Source organism: Dipodascopsis tothii (genome assembly GCF_038497935.1).
Source record: "Dipodascopsis tothii strain CBS 759.85 unplaced genomic scaffold V1510scaffold_14, whole genome shotgun sequence".
NCBI lineage: Eukaryota > Fungi > Ascomycota > Lipomycetes > Lipomycetales > Lipomycetaceae > Neoaidaea > Neoaidaea tothii.
The window spans coordinates 254,670-267,969 of record NW_027117998.1 but is presented as its reverse complement, the minus strand read 5'-3'; the positions used below and the strand labels follow the sequence as shown (position 1 = coordinate 267,969).

Here is a 13,300-nt window from a genome sequence, read left to right as displayed (position 1 = left end):
CCATGCGTCGGGTACCTGCCCGAAGGGCAGCAACCCTCGACGGAGTCGCCGCCGGAGGCTCGTATAGCCGCATATAGCCGCATTGCCGCACAAGCCTCCGGCGGCGACTCCGTCGGGGGTGCGCCCTGCGGGCGGCAGCCGTACGTACCGGAATCTGCCCGAAGGGCAGCTACCCTCGACGGAGTCGCCGCCGGAGGCTCATATAGCCGCATATAGCCGCATCGCCGTACGAGCCTCCGGCGGCGACTCCGTCGAGGGTGCGCCCTGCGGGCGGCAGTCGTGCGCGCAGGCATCTGCCCGAAGGGCAGCTACCCTCGACGGAGTCGCCGCCGGAGGCTCGTCATATAGCCGCCGGCCGTCAGAACCCCCGTCGCGGACCGCTTCCTGGGCAGCGTGCATGCGCCGCACGACGTGCGGCTGCGCGGGGCACGCCAGCCACGGGGCATGTGCTACGAGCCGCACGGGATGCGGCTTGTAGCCGCAGACTAGTCCGGCAAGCCGCCAGATCCGCCGTCGGCGCAGCCGGAGCTCCCGTTAACAACAGATCGCCGCGGCTGAGTCGCGCCCGCAATGTCGCCCAGAGCGGCCATGCTGCCGGGCCCATAGGTGACGACGCATATCCGGGCGGCGGTTAGCGGTCGGATCGGTCGCCAATACGCCGGCGGGCGTGGCACGCAGCCACCAGACGGCAGCGACCGCGACCGCGACCGCAAACAGCAGCTGCCGCAGCGCCGGCCATGGCATGCGCCGTGTGGCCGCATCCATATAGCCGCCGCCATATAGCCGCCGCGACGGCACAGGTCCAGCGCGCCCGCGGCGGCGGTGCGCTCGCGCGCGTGACCCGAGCCGCCGGATATCCTGCAGCTGCGGCATTGCCGCGTGAGTCACCGGCTCGTGCGCGCGCCGCACAGCGTGCGGCGGTGGCGGCGGCGTGCAGCCGCAGGTAAGACCGCGTCGCGCGCCACAGCACCGCCGCGTCGGAAATCCCGATGGTAACATCGCCGCGCAAATGGCGTATGCGCGATTGCGCTATCATTGCTCCCAACGGCCCCATCCGAACGCCAAGCCGTACCTGGCAGGCCCCAGGCGACGCCCGGCAAAGGCCGCTGCAGACCGCGCATGGCATGCACACGCTAGCCGCGACCCGCAAGGCGTCCGGCCAGCTAGCCAGCATCCGGAGCCGCTGTGCCAGTTCGGAATTAAGGCACGCGCAAAGCCCGAGGCCAGCAGATATGGCGGGTACCCAGACCGCGCGCTTGTGCGGCTATCCCTGAGCGCCGGCACGGCCGGCGTGGCGGTGGGCGTCCGCGGCGGCCAGGCCGGCCGGCAAGCGCGCGGCGGCGTAGGCGGCGCGAGCCCGGCGCGGCGGCCGGCCGGCAAGCGGAAACGCGCCGGAGCCAGCGGCCGTCCGGGCGGCAGGCCGCCTCCGCGAGCGCCTGTTCGGCTCTGCCGCGTCGCGCTCGGTCCGTCAGGGAACTATGCGGCGGCACGGGGCCAGCGCCAAGTGCAAGACAGCCGGCAAAGCTTGTACGGTTCGGGCAGGCCGTCGTCCGAGGGCGCAAAGTTTGCTGGAAAATGGCGCACAGCGCCTCCATAAAAGCAGCAACCGCCCCGAGCAGTGGCCAATGCCCGGCCGTAGGCGTACCTAATCGACCGCGTTTCACCATGTCCGCTCCACCCCAAGACCTCGGCGACCCCGCCGACCTGTTCCCCGAGTCCGACGCGCCGCGGCGGCCCGGCCGCTGGGCCAGCCGGTTCCAGGCCGTCGTCGACGAGATCGGCCTGCAGTCGCTGCTGCGGGCGCACCGCGACGTCAAGATCCTGTTTGTGCAGCGCATCGCGCGGCTGTTTGCGTACGGCCAGGCCACGCTGATCCTGACACTGTACTTCACCGCGCTCGGCTTCACGGACGAGCAGATCGGTTTTTTCATGACGGCGACGCTGTTCGGCGACGTCATCATCTCGTTCTTCCTGACGCTCTTTGCGGACGCGCTCGGCCGGCGGCGCGTGCTGATGCTGGGCGCCACGCTCATGTTCATCTCCGGCGTCGTCTTCGCGACGTGCGACAACTTCTGGATCCTGCTGCTGGCGGCCATCGCCGGCGTCATCTCGCCGAGCGGCAACGAGGTCGGCCCGTTCCGCGCGGTCGAGGAATCGACGCTGGCGCACCTGACGCCCACCGACATGCGCTCGGACATCTACTCGTGGTACGCGCTGATGGGCCGCGTGGGCTCGGCGCTCGGCACCATCACGTCCGGCAACCTCACGCAGGCCCTCCAGGTCTACCTGGGCTGGACCAACGTGCGCGCCTACCGCATCGTCTACCTGTTCTACTCGGCCGTCGCGCTCTTCAAGCTGTGGACGTCGTTCTCGCTGTCCGAGGCGTGCGAGCTCGGCATCGACCACCCCAAGGTCGCCGCCAAGGCCCGCTCGGCCGAGGGCGACCGGCTGCTGGACGCGCCCGACGCCGACGACATCGCGCTCGACGACGCGCCGGCCGCCCCGCGCGACGCCGTCGCCGCCGAGGAGGGCCCCGCGGCGCCGGCCAAGCAGCCCGGCCGGCTCAACCTCAAGAAGTACCTGCCGCCGCTGTCGGCGCACTCGTACAAGACGCTCTCGGTCCTGCTGCCGCTCTTCTTCATCGACGCCCTCGGCTCGGGCCTCACCAACTTCTCGTGGATGACGTTCTACTTCACCGAGAAGTTCCACATCCGCGAGGCCTCTCTCGGCTTCCTCTTCTTCTCGGCGCACGTGCTGGCCGCGCTGGCCGCCCTGGTCGCGGCCTCGAACGCCAAGCGGTTCGGCCTGCTGCGCGCCATGCTCATCGCCCACCTGCCCTCGTCCATCATCCTCGGCCTGATCCCGGCCGTCAGCAACAAGGCCCTGGCCATGGCCCTGCTCATTATCCGCACGGGCACCAACATGATGGACATTGCCCCCCGCCAGGCGCTGATCTCGTCCATTGTCCTGCCCGAGGAGCGCACCAGCGTCATGGGCTTTGCCAACGTCATGCGCACCTTCTCCACCGGTATCGGCCCCACCATTACCGGCTACATGGCCGCCCGCGGCACCATGTGGATCAGTTTTGAGCTGGCGTTTGGCCTCAAGGTGCTCTACGACATCGGCTTCATCACCTTCTACCTCACGTTTGACATGCGCCGTACCTAGCGCTTTCGCATAGCATAATACGCATTGTTGTCTCCATATAGCCGCGCGCATATAGCCGCTGTGCGTGTAGGCCCTGCCCGGAGGGCAGCTACCCTCGACGGAGTCGCCGCCGGAGGCTCGTCATATAGCCGCAATGCCCGCGAGCCTCCGGCGGCGACTCTGTCGACGGTGCGCCCTGCGGGCAGCAGCCGCGCGTGCAGGCACCTGCCCGGAGGGCAGCTACCCTCGACGGAGTCGCCGCCGGAGGCTCGTCATGTAGCCGCATATAGCCGCCGGGACTCGTCATATAGCCGCATGTAACCGCATATAGCCGCATTGTCCGCGAGCCTCCGGCGGCGACTCCGTCGAGGGTGGCTGCCTGCGGCAGGAAGCAGCCGCCCGCAGGGCCTGCCCTCGACGTAGTCGCCGCCGGAGGCTCGTCATATAGCCGCATATAGCCGCATTGCCCGCGAGCCTCCGGCGGCGACTCCGTCGAGGGTGGCTGCCAGCGGCAGGAAGCAGCCGCCCGCAGGGCCTGCCCCCGACGGAGTCGCCGCCGGAGGCTCACCATATAGCCGCATATAGCCGCATGTAGCCGCATTGCCCGCGAGCCTCCGGCGGCGACTCCGTCGAGGGTGGCTGCCTGCGGCAGGCAGCAGCCGCCCGCAGGGCCTACCCCCGACGGAGTCGCCGCCGGAGGCTCGTCATATAGCCGCACATAGCCGCATATTGCCGCACGGGCGCAACCCGGCAGCCGCGGCACGTGGGGCGCGCGCCGCAGGCGGTGCGGCGCGTCGCACAAGGACGCGGCCGTTGCCGTGGCAACGGCACCGCGCATTGTTTACTCCGCGACCTCACCTCGCTGTTCGGCGCTTGATGGGCAGCACACCAACACAGGCGCGATGAACCCCGACCGGCGGGGCTCGTTCATTTCGTCGCAGCTGATTGTGATCAACGACAAGCTGCAATTGCTGTACGATGAGATCGGGATCTCGGAGGACGAGCGCGACGCGCGCGAGCGCGACCTGTACAGCGCCGTGTCGGCCGCGCTGGAGCAGCAGGTCCGCGAGGTGTCGGCCGAGAAGCAGGCGATCTTCGACAAGTGTGTCGGGCTCAAGGCCAGCCTGGACGCGATGAACGCGGCGCTCGACGACGTGCCGGACGTGGAGGTGGCGGGCGCGGTGGAGATCCGGCCGCCGCTGCTGCCGATGCTGGAGACGCTGACGGCGAAGCACGCCGGGCTCGAGCAGGTGTTTTCGCAGCGGTACGAGCACGCAAAGGGTACGGCTGTCGCGGACGCGCTGACGCAGATCTGTTTGGCCGGCTGGCGTTCTACGCCGAGGCGATGCGGGGCGCGCTGATCGAGCCGGCGTTTGCGGGCGCCGACGTGGACACGTACAGCCTGGCGCAGACGAGCATCGTCGCGCTCGAGGCGCAGGTGGCCCGGCTGGAGGCCGAGCACGCGCGGCGCGTGGCCGCCGTCCAGGCGGACGCGACGCAGATCGTCAAGCTGTGGGCGCAGCTGGGCACGTCGCAGCATGCGATCGACCGCGACCTGCTGGCGTGCTACAAGGACCGGCCGGAGCAGCTCGGGCTGACGAACGACGCCCTGGCGCGGCTGACGGCCAAGAAGAACGCGCTGCAGGCCGAGACGGACGACCGCATCCGGCGGCTGGGCGCGGTCAAAGACGAGGTCCAGCATCTCTGGCAGAAGCTGTCGGAGGACGACTCGACCGTGCGCGCGTTCGACCGCGCGCACCGCGGCATCGCGCTGCCGGTGATTGCAGCGGTAAGTCCGGCGGGTCCGCCGCTGACGGCAGTACGAGCACGAGCTCGCGCGGCTCAACGAAAAGAAGCGCGACTACATGCACATCTTCGTTGAGGACGCGCGGCAGAGCCTGCAGAAGCTGTGGGACAGCCTGTACTTTTCCGAGGAGGAGATGCTCGAGTTCACGCCGGCGTGGACCGACATCTTCACGGACGCGTCGCTGGCCGCGCACGAGTCCGAGATCGCGCGGCTGGAGCGGCTGCTGGCCGAGCGCAAGCCGGTGCTGGCGCTGATCGAGCAGTGGCGCGGCCTGCAGCGCGACAGCGCCGAGCTCGAGCAGTCGCAGCAGGACTCGTCGCGGCTCATGTCGCGGGGCGCCGGCCGCCGCGACCCGAGCCGGCTGCTGCGCGAGGAGCAGATGCGGAAGCGCATCGCCAAGCAGAAGCCCAAGGTCATGGCCGACCTGCGCAGCGCGCTCGTGGCCTGGGAGAGCGAGACGTCGCACCCGTTCATGGTCAACGGCGAGCGCTTCCTGGACACGCTGCGCGACGAGGACGCGCGCGCGCGTGCGCGCAAGACGCCAGCCCGCCCGACGGCGGCCTCCATGTCCAAGGTCGCGCCGGCGGCCGAGAAGCGCGCGGTGCAGACGCCGCGCAACCAGCTGTCGGCGCGGCGGCCCAACCAGCCGCAGAGCCGGCCGCAGCAGGTGCCGAAGCAGCCCAACTTCCTCGCAAAGAGCGCGGTCCCGGGCTCGGTCAAGTCGGCCAAGCGCGTGCCGGTGTCGGCCGGCCGCGCGCACGCGCCCGTCACGCCGCGCCGCGGCGCGTCCTCGTCCAGCGACGAGTTCAGCCTGGCCGGCAGCCCGCTGCGAGCGAAACGGCGGCCGCAGGCCCCAGACCCGCACCCGCGGTCGATCTCGGCCTCGGCGGTGTCGGCGCGGCTCTCGGACGAGCCGGCCGAGCTGTCGAGGGCCCGCACGGCCTTTGACGACTACCGGGTCGGCCCCAGACTGGCCCAGCTCTCGCTCGACGACGGCCTGGGCAGCATCACCGAGCGCAACCTGGACGACCTGTCGACGCTGTCGCCTGTGCGCCGGTCCGACGACTCGGACCGCTTCCGCCAGCAGCAGGACGACGCGGCCCGGGAGCTGCAGCGCGAACGCGACGAGCAGCGCGACCGCGAGCGCCGCGAGTTCGAGAACCGCAAACGCGAGCAGGAGCGCCTGGAGGCCGCTCGTCGGCAGCGGCAGCTGGAGCTGGAGCGCGAGGCCGAGCGCGAGGCCGAGCGCCAGCGCGAGGCCGAGCGCCAGCACGAGGCCGAGCGTCAGCGCGAGCTAGAGCGCCAGCGCGAGGCCGAACGCAAGCGCGAGCTCGAACGCCAGCGCGAGCTCGAGCGCCTCCGCCAGGTCGAGCGCCAGCGCGAGCTGGAACACCAGCGCGAAGTCGAGCGCCAGCGCGAGGCCGAACGCCAGCGCGAGGCCGAGCGCCAGCGCGAACTCGACCGCGAGCTCGAGCGCCAGCGCGAGCTCGAGCGCCAGCACGAGGCCGACCGCCTGCGCGAGGCCGACCGTCTCTCGGCCGCGTCCAAGGACGTCTCCAGCCGCCCCTCCACCGCCAGCTCCACCACGTCGAGCGACGACCGCTGGCGCCGCCAGCACGAGGCCGAGCAGCGGCTGCAGATGCACGTCAACATGCACGCCGCCGAAACCGAAATGGAGCTCGCCCGTGCTCTCGACGACTACGATTCGACCTTTGTTTTTGACACCAACCAGTTCGTCGTCCGGCCCGACTCCCGTGAAGAGTACTCGGACAACGCCGACGACTCGATCGTCCGCGACGACGATCTCAGCGACGAGTTTGTCGACGACTACGACGACGGCGAATACCCTTCCCAGGTCGACTACAAAGGATTGCTCAACGACGACACCATCGTCATCGGCCGGCGGCAGTCGCAGAAGGAGAACTTGAAGGCGTACGAGGATTGCTTTTAGTCGGGTTTCTTGGTTTATCATCGCCGTGGGCGCATTGTTTAGCATCGTATATTTATGTAATCTATGGAAGGACCTGAATCATCGTAGGTTGCATATAGCCGCCCGCAGGGCGGCTACATGCGGCTACATGCGGCTATATGGTGAGCCTCCGGCGGCGACTCCGTCGAGGGTGCGCCCTGCGGGCAGCGGCTTCCTGCGCAAGCAGCCACCCTCGACGGAGTCGCCGCCGGAGGCTCGTCATATAGCCGCATGTAGCCGCCGGAGGCTCGCCATATAGCCGCATATAACCGCACGAGCCTCCGGCGGCGACTCCGTCGAGGGTGGCTGCTTGCGCAGGAAGCCGCCGCCCGCAGGGCCTACCCCCGACGGAGTCGCCGCCGGAGGCTCGTCATATAGCCGCATATAACCGCACCCAGTCTCGAGCCGCACAGCGTGCGGCGCACACAGCACCAGCGCACGCCGCCACCAGTGCGCGGCCTAGATGCGAAAGTCTGGGTCAGCGCGGTCCAGAAAGACATACCTTCTTCCGGGAGGCGCGTCTTGGCGCTCCAGGAGTCGAGCAGCCACCGGTCAGAGACGGTTCGTGGCACGCGGTCGCCGGGCAGAAAGCCGGCGAGCAGGTCGGCGCGGCGATCGGTGCCGGCCGGGATCACGACGTGCGTGAGCGCCGGGTCGTGCAGGTCGCGCACGACGCGGCCGCCGGCAAACGCGGCCAGTGTGCGCAGCCGGGCGGTGTCCGACGGGTCGGCGCGGCCGTCGTCGTCGTCCACAAACACCACTGCGCCGAGCAGAAACGTGCCCGGGCAGTCGAGAATGGCCGGGTCCTCGGTCACAAAGTCGTTGTAGATGTCTGCGTCCGCGCCCGTGTCGGACATGGCGTCCAGAGTGCGCTCAAACTCGGCCAAGTCCACGTCGCGCAGGTAGCTGTCGCCAAACTCGTCGACGTGGGCGCGTGCGGCCGCGGCCTCGTCCTCGCCAGCAAAGTACAGGTGCGCCGGCTCGGGCGGCAGCACGTACATGTTGGCTACGCAGTCCTCGATCCAGGCCGGGCGCAGGATCAGCGGGCAGCCCTGGCGCTTGAGACTGACGACCTTGACCAGGTCGCGGTCGGCAATGACGTGGGCGTCCGCCGGCGACGCGGCCACCGTGCCGCCGTACTCCAGCACGAGCGCCTCGAGCTGGGCGCGCGTCTTGCGCGGCCGCACGCGCTCGGTCAGGATGTAGAACGCGTGGCCGTCAAACAGGCGGTTGCGCGGCTTGGCCGGCGACTCGGGCGGCGTCGAGTGCAGCACGCTCAGTTCCTGCGGTCAGCGGGCCCGCGCGCACACGCACTCTCTTGGCGCGCTTCTGCTGGCGGCGCGGGGTCTCGATCGTTCTGCGTGAGCGTGGCCGGGCCGGCACTTACAGGTCCTTCTGGTCGGCCTCGGCCTCGGCGCGTTCTTTGAGATCGAAGAACTCTGGCGTCAGCGGGCTCGCGCACACACGTGCCCTGGAGAGACAGCGCGCTCTGCCAGTCCTTGTCGGGTCGCAGGCGGCGGAACCGGGGGAACCGCAGCGTGAAGTTGGTGCGGAACTGGGTCGACGTCGTGGCCGCGGCGGCCTTGATCTCGAGCACCACCGAGTGCTCCGGCTCGATCCACACGTCCGGCCGCTCACGGTCGCCGCGGGGCCCAGCCAGCTCGACCAGCCCCGGCGGCGGCCGGTCTGCGTCCCAGGACCGCCAGCGGCCGTCCGTCAGGTGCCTGATCTCGGCGTACTCGTGGGCCGTGAAGCCGCCGCCGACCTTGCAAAACGACCAGAACCGGCGTGCCTTGTCGGCGGCGCCGAGCTCGTCGACGCGCAGCGCGCACAGGTAGCTCGCCACGATCGCGCGGCGCTTGCCCTGGCCGTAGTAGCCGCCCACGACCAGCACGTCGAGGTTTTCGCCAAATTCGTCCATGTACTCGGGCTTGACCTTGATCCAGTCGTCGTTGCGGTCGTTGACGCGGTACAGCGACGTCGGGTCCTTGATGACGAGGCCCTCGGAGGCCTCGGCGATGACGCGGCGCAGCGCGGCGTCGATGTCGTCCTTCGTGCGCGCGGTCTCGAACGGGTGGACCTCGAACCGGCCGGGCACGGGTCGGACGACGGCGGCCAGCGCGCGCCGCCGCTCGTACAGCGGGAAGCCGACCAGGGCCGTGCCGTTCAGGTGGAGCAGGTCGAACGCCCGGAAGAGCGGGTGCGAGCCGCCGGCGGCGGCCTGCTCGGCCAGCGCCGCCGTCTTGAGCGACCCGAACGGCTCGATCGCGCCCATGGCCGGGTCCCACGAGACCATCTCGCCGTCGACGATGGCGCTGCGCACGCGCGCGTCCAGCGCGCCGGCCAGGTGCCGGGTCAGCGCGCCCGCGGCGTCGTCGAGCGACCGCCCGTAGAGGTACGTGTAGTCCTTGGCGTTGCGGCTGAAGAAGCGGAACGACGCGCCGCCGTCGGCCACGTGGATCTGGATGCGCTCGCCGTCGAGCTTCTCCTCGATGTAGAAGGGCTCGCCGCGCATGTCGCGCACCACGCGGTCGTAGTCGCGCTTGGGGAACGCGGCCAGCTGCGGCTGGAAGCACTCGAGCAGCGTGACCGCCTGGCGCTCGCTCGGCAGCCGGTAGTCCCAGTCGTGGAGCTCCCAGCACACGCGGCGCAGGGACGACGTCACGGCGAAGAGCGCGTTGGCGTCGCGGTGCCACGCGGCAAACACCGACCGCTCGCTGGCGCCGATGTGCATCTCTGGCGTCAGCAGGCCCGCGAGCGACTTACGCCGCAGGACGATCCGGATCAGCCACTTGAGCTCTTCCGCGTTCATGTGGTCGTAGAACTCGGCCAGAATCGGCAGCTGGCCGGCGCTGGGTCAGCGGGCCCGGGACGGACTTACGCGGTGCTCTCGCGGCCGAGATCGTCCAGCAGGGCGTTGACGCGGTCGACGGTCAGGTCGCCGAACGACGCGCGCATCTGCCGCGCCTGCAGCACGGCGTGGCAGCGCTCGGCGAAGTCGCCGGCGTGCCGCCGGGCGCCGGGCACCTTCCAGGCGACCATGGCCTGGGCGTCGTCCGACTCGGGCGCGAGCCCGAGGAGCCGGACGAGGTGCCGGCCGATGACCTTCTCCTTCATGCCGTACCTGACGTCAGCGTCACGTGCGCCGCACCGCGCGCCGCACACCGTGCGGCGCGCGCCGCACGCCGTGCGGCACTCACATCTGCCGCGCTTTGTCCGTCTGCGGCAGCACTGCGTCAGCCACGCCCCCGCGCCACCTACCTAGCCGCAGGCACGGGTATATGTCCGGGCCGACCTCGCGCCGCCAGCGCGCGATGAACCGCGCCAGGATATCGCGGCGCGTCTCGTAGTGCCGCCGGCCGCCGAGCCCGGGCCGCGCGGCCGCGGCGAGCGGCGCAAACAGCCCGCTGATGAGCACGTGGAACGGCGGCGACGGGAGGACGTTGACCGGCCGCGCGGCCGCCCAGTCCGGCGTGCCGGGCGCGTCGCTAGCGGGGCTGCCCGCGCGGCCGGGCGAGCTGGACGCGGCGACCGGCGTGGCCGCGCCGTCAGCGGCGCCGGCGCGGCCGTCGACGCGCGCCGCACCCCCTGCGGCTGAGCCTGCTGTGGCCGTGGTGGCCGTGGTGGCCGTGCCTGGGGCCGTGCCGCCCGCCGCGCCCACGCCGCCGCCCCGCGCCCGCGCAGCCGGCCGGCCGATCCGGCCCGGCTGCCCGCGCTCGCTGTCGTCCGTCGCGTACGAGTCCGAGTCGGCCATCTCTGCGGCAGTTCCGGCGCGTCGTCTACCAAACACCACGCCGCGCGTGGTTACCCGGCGTTCATGACAAAAGCCCTGCTCCAACAAAAGGACCGCAGCGCTTGACTCACGCCGATCAGACGGACGTCCGGCTGATTCCGCCCGCCGCACAAGCCCCCGCCCTCTGCGGCCCCGCCCGGATAGATGTACGAGTCGAGCACGCGCACGAGCAACAACCAGCACAAACGGACGCGACCGGCGCCCTGGAGAGCACAATAGAGAGCCGAGTGGCGGCCACGCCGGACCGGCCTGACCGGGCCGCCGACGGCCGCCCGCCGTCCGCCGGCGTGGCGAGCGTGGACCCGGTGCTGCGGACGCCTAGCCGCCGCGGCGGCGACGTCCGCGAGGCCACGCCGGCGGCGGTGCCGTCGGCGGCGGCGGCAGCGGCCACGGCAGCGGCGACGGCAGCAGCGTCCGCAGCAGCGTCCGCAGCGGCCTCAGCAGCCTCCGCCGCGTCCGGCACGGCCACCAGCTTCGCCAGCCTGCAGCTGCCTGCACGGCGGCCGCACCCGGACCGCTCGTCGTCGTTTGACTCTACCTCGAGCTATGCCAGCTCAGCACACACAGAATCCTACGAGGCGGCCAGCACAGCGCTGCGCGCGGCCGCTGAGCTGGCCCCGCCGGTGCCGAGCCGTGCGCTGTCGCGATCGCCGCTGGGCGCGGTGCGCGAGCCGCCGCGACGATCAACCGAGATCGTCCGGCGGAGCGTGACGCCGGCGCCGGCCGACGATCTGCCCCGGCCAACCCGCAAGATGTACGACCTGGCGACGGCGGCCGATGACGGCACGTCGTGGATGGCGCTGTCGCCGCGGCTGCTGTCGGCGGACTCGGACGACCGCCGGTCGGTGTCGCCGCTGTCGGCGACATCTGTGGCTGCGCCGAGCAAACGGTCGCCGTCGCGGCCGGCGCCGTCGCCGGTGCCGCGACAGACGGTTTCGCCGCCGGTGCCGGCGTTGGCGGCGAAGCCGCCGGCCAAGGCGAGACCGGAGGCGAGACCAGAGGCGAGACCGGAGGCCAAGCCAGAAGCCAAGTCAGAAGCCAAGCCAGAAGCCAGGCGAGAGACGAGACCAGAGGCCAGGCCCGAGGCCAAACCGCAGGCCAAACCGCAGGCCACAGTGGAGGCCAAGCCAGAGACCAAAACAGAGATCAACACAGGCGCCAAGCCAGAGACCAAGCCGGGCTCCAAGCCGGGCTCCAAGCCGGACTCGAAGCCAGCCAAGTCGGACAAGCCAGAGCCCAAGCCAGCGGCCTCGCCAGCGGCCTCACCAGCGGCCACACCAGCGGCCAAGAAGCCGCCCGCGGCCACTGCAGAGCCCGCGCCAGAGCCCGTCTCGCCTCGCTCGCCGCGCACGCCCCGCCGCAAGATCCTGGTGCTCAAAAAACCCCGGGCAGAGACGCCCAACTCGGCCCTGGCGGCCGCACAGCTCTCTGTGGGCCGGTCGCAGCGGCCCGCCGGCGAGCCCAAGCCTGCGCCACGGCCAGCGCCAAAGGTAGCGCCCAAACCGCCGCCCAAACCGCCGCCAAAGTCGCCGCCCAAGCCGCCGGCGATGACCAAAACGCGCAGTCTGCCCGGCACAAAGTCCAAGCCCGTCGACCGCAAGCCGCGGCGGCTAGCCAAGGCGCCCACCGACCCCGAGGAGGCCCGGCCAAGCAAGCTGACGACGGCGGTGGCGCGGATCGCCGGCCGGCCGGCGGCCAAGGCGGCCAGTCGGCCGGCGAGCGCGCTGGAATCGCGGTCGGCCGCGCCGAGCGGGCCGTCCAGCGACTCTCTGGCGACGTCCACAGACTCGGCCTCACGCTCAGACTCGAGCGCGCCGCCCTGCGCGCCCGAGCCGGTCAAACCTGTGCCGCGGATGGCGTCGCGGGCGCGGCCACGGGCGCCCAAGTCGCCCAAGTCGCCGAAATCGCCCAAACCCGGCCGTGCGGCGCCCGTCGCCGATGCCGCCACCGCCGCCCAGGAAAACAAGCCCGCAGAGCCGGCGGAAAAGTGGCATCCCGCGGTCGTCAGAGTAAGTTCTCTCGCGCGCGCGCTGACCCAGAACGCGCCGCTGGTCTCACCCGTTCCCAAACGCACCGGCATGTCGCGGCTGCTGCACCGGCACCGCGACAGCTCGCCGGCCGACGACCGGCTGGCGCGGGCAGCCACGGCCGAGGTGCGCGAGCCGCGCAAGGGCCCGTTGCCCATGGCCCGCGCCATGACCGAGGTCACGGCCGCGCCCGCGGCCGTGCGCGAGGAAGAGGCCAAGGTGTCGTACCTGACGCCGACACGGCTGCGGCGCACGCTGCGGCGGCCAGACGCCAAGCCGTCGCCCCGCCAGGAGCAGTCGCGCGCGCTGCGGCGGCAGCGGTCGGCGGTGTCGGTGGCGTCGAGCGACATTTCGTTCGCGTCCGAGGCGCCGTCGGCGATCTCGACCGCGGTCAGCGACGTCGACCGGGCGTCGACGCTGGCCGAGCCCCTGGCAGAGCCCCTGCTGCGCAGCGTGTCGGCGCCGCCGCTGGGCATCGACGCTGCCGAGGCGCCGGCCGAGCCGGAGCGGCCCGGCCGGCTGTCGGTGGCCGCGCTTGCCGCGGCGCCGGCGCGGCG

The 13,300-nt window shown here is 71.2% G+C and overlaps 3 protein-coding genes across 3 annotated transcripts; 2 read left to right on the top strand and 1 right to left on the bottom strand.

Annotated features, from left to right (window-relative positions):
• Positions 1–1,569: 1,569 nt before the first annotated feature.
• On the top strand, positions 1,570–3,267 carry V1510DRAFT_416804 (major facilitator superfamily domain-containing protein). The gene has a single exon (XM_066933831.1). It carries the CDS (start codon positions 1,576–1,578, stop codon positions 3,166–3,168), a length of 1,593 nt encoding a protein of 530 aa, XP_066789094.1. The 5' UTR covers positions 1,570–1,575; the 3' UTR covers positions 3,169–3,267.
• Positions 3,268–4,049: 782 nt separating this feature from the next.
• V1510DRAFT_365003 (microtubule associated protein-domain-containing protein) lies at positions 4,050–6,882 on the top strand (the record flags this gene model as incomplete). The annotated part of the gene is made up of 4 exons (XM_066931214.1): positions 4,050–4,428; positions 4,458–4,936; positions 4,968–5,521; positions 6,423–6,882. 4 exons carry the CDS (start codon positions 4,050–4,052, stop codon positions 6,880–6,882), a joined length of 1,872 nt encoding a protein of 623 aa, XP_066789093.1.
• A 417-nt stretch (positions 6,883–7,299) lies between these two features.
• V1510DRAFT_434721 (ATP dependent DNA ligase domain-containing protein) lies at positions 7,300–10,677 on the bottom strand (the record flags this gene model as incomplete). The annotated part of the gene is made up of 10 exons (XM_066935539.1): positions 7,300–7,396; positions 7,426–8,206; positions 8,238–8,280; positions 8,311–8,362; positions 8,394–9,659; positions 9,690–9,775; positions 9,805–10,047; positions 10,124–10,154; positions 10,185–10,441; positions 10,661–10,677. The coding sequence occupies 10 exons, from the start codon at positions 10,675–10,677 to the stop codon at positions 7,383–7,385; spliced, it is 2,790 nt and encodes a 929-aa protein (XP_066789092.1). The 3' UTR covers positions 7,300–7,382.
• Positions 10,678–13,300: the final 2,623 nt, after the last annotated feature.

Coding starts and splice junctions, on each gene's coding strand:
- V1510DRAFT_416804 (XM_066933831.1), top strand. CDS start 1,576: ATGGCGCACAGCGCCTCCATAAAAGCAGCAACCGCCCCGAGCAGTGGC.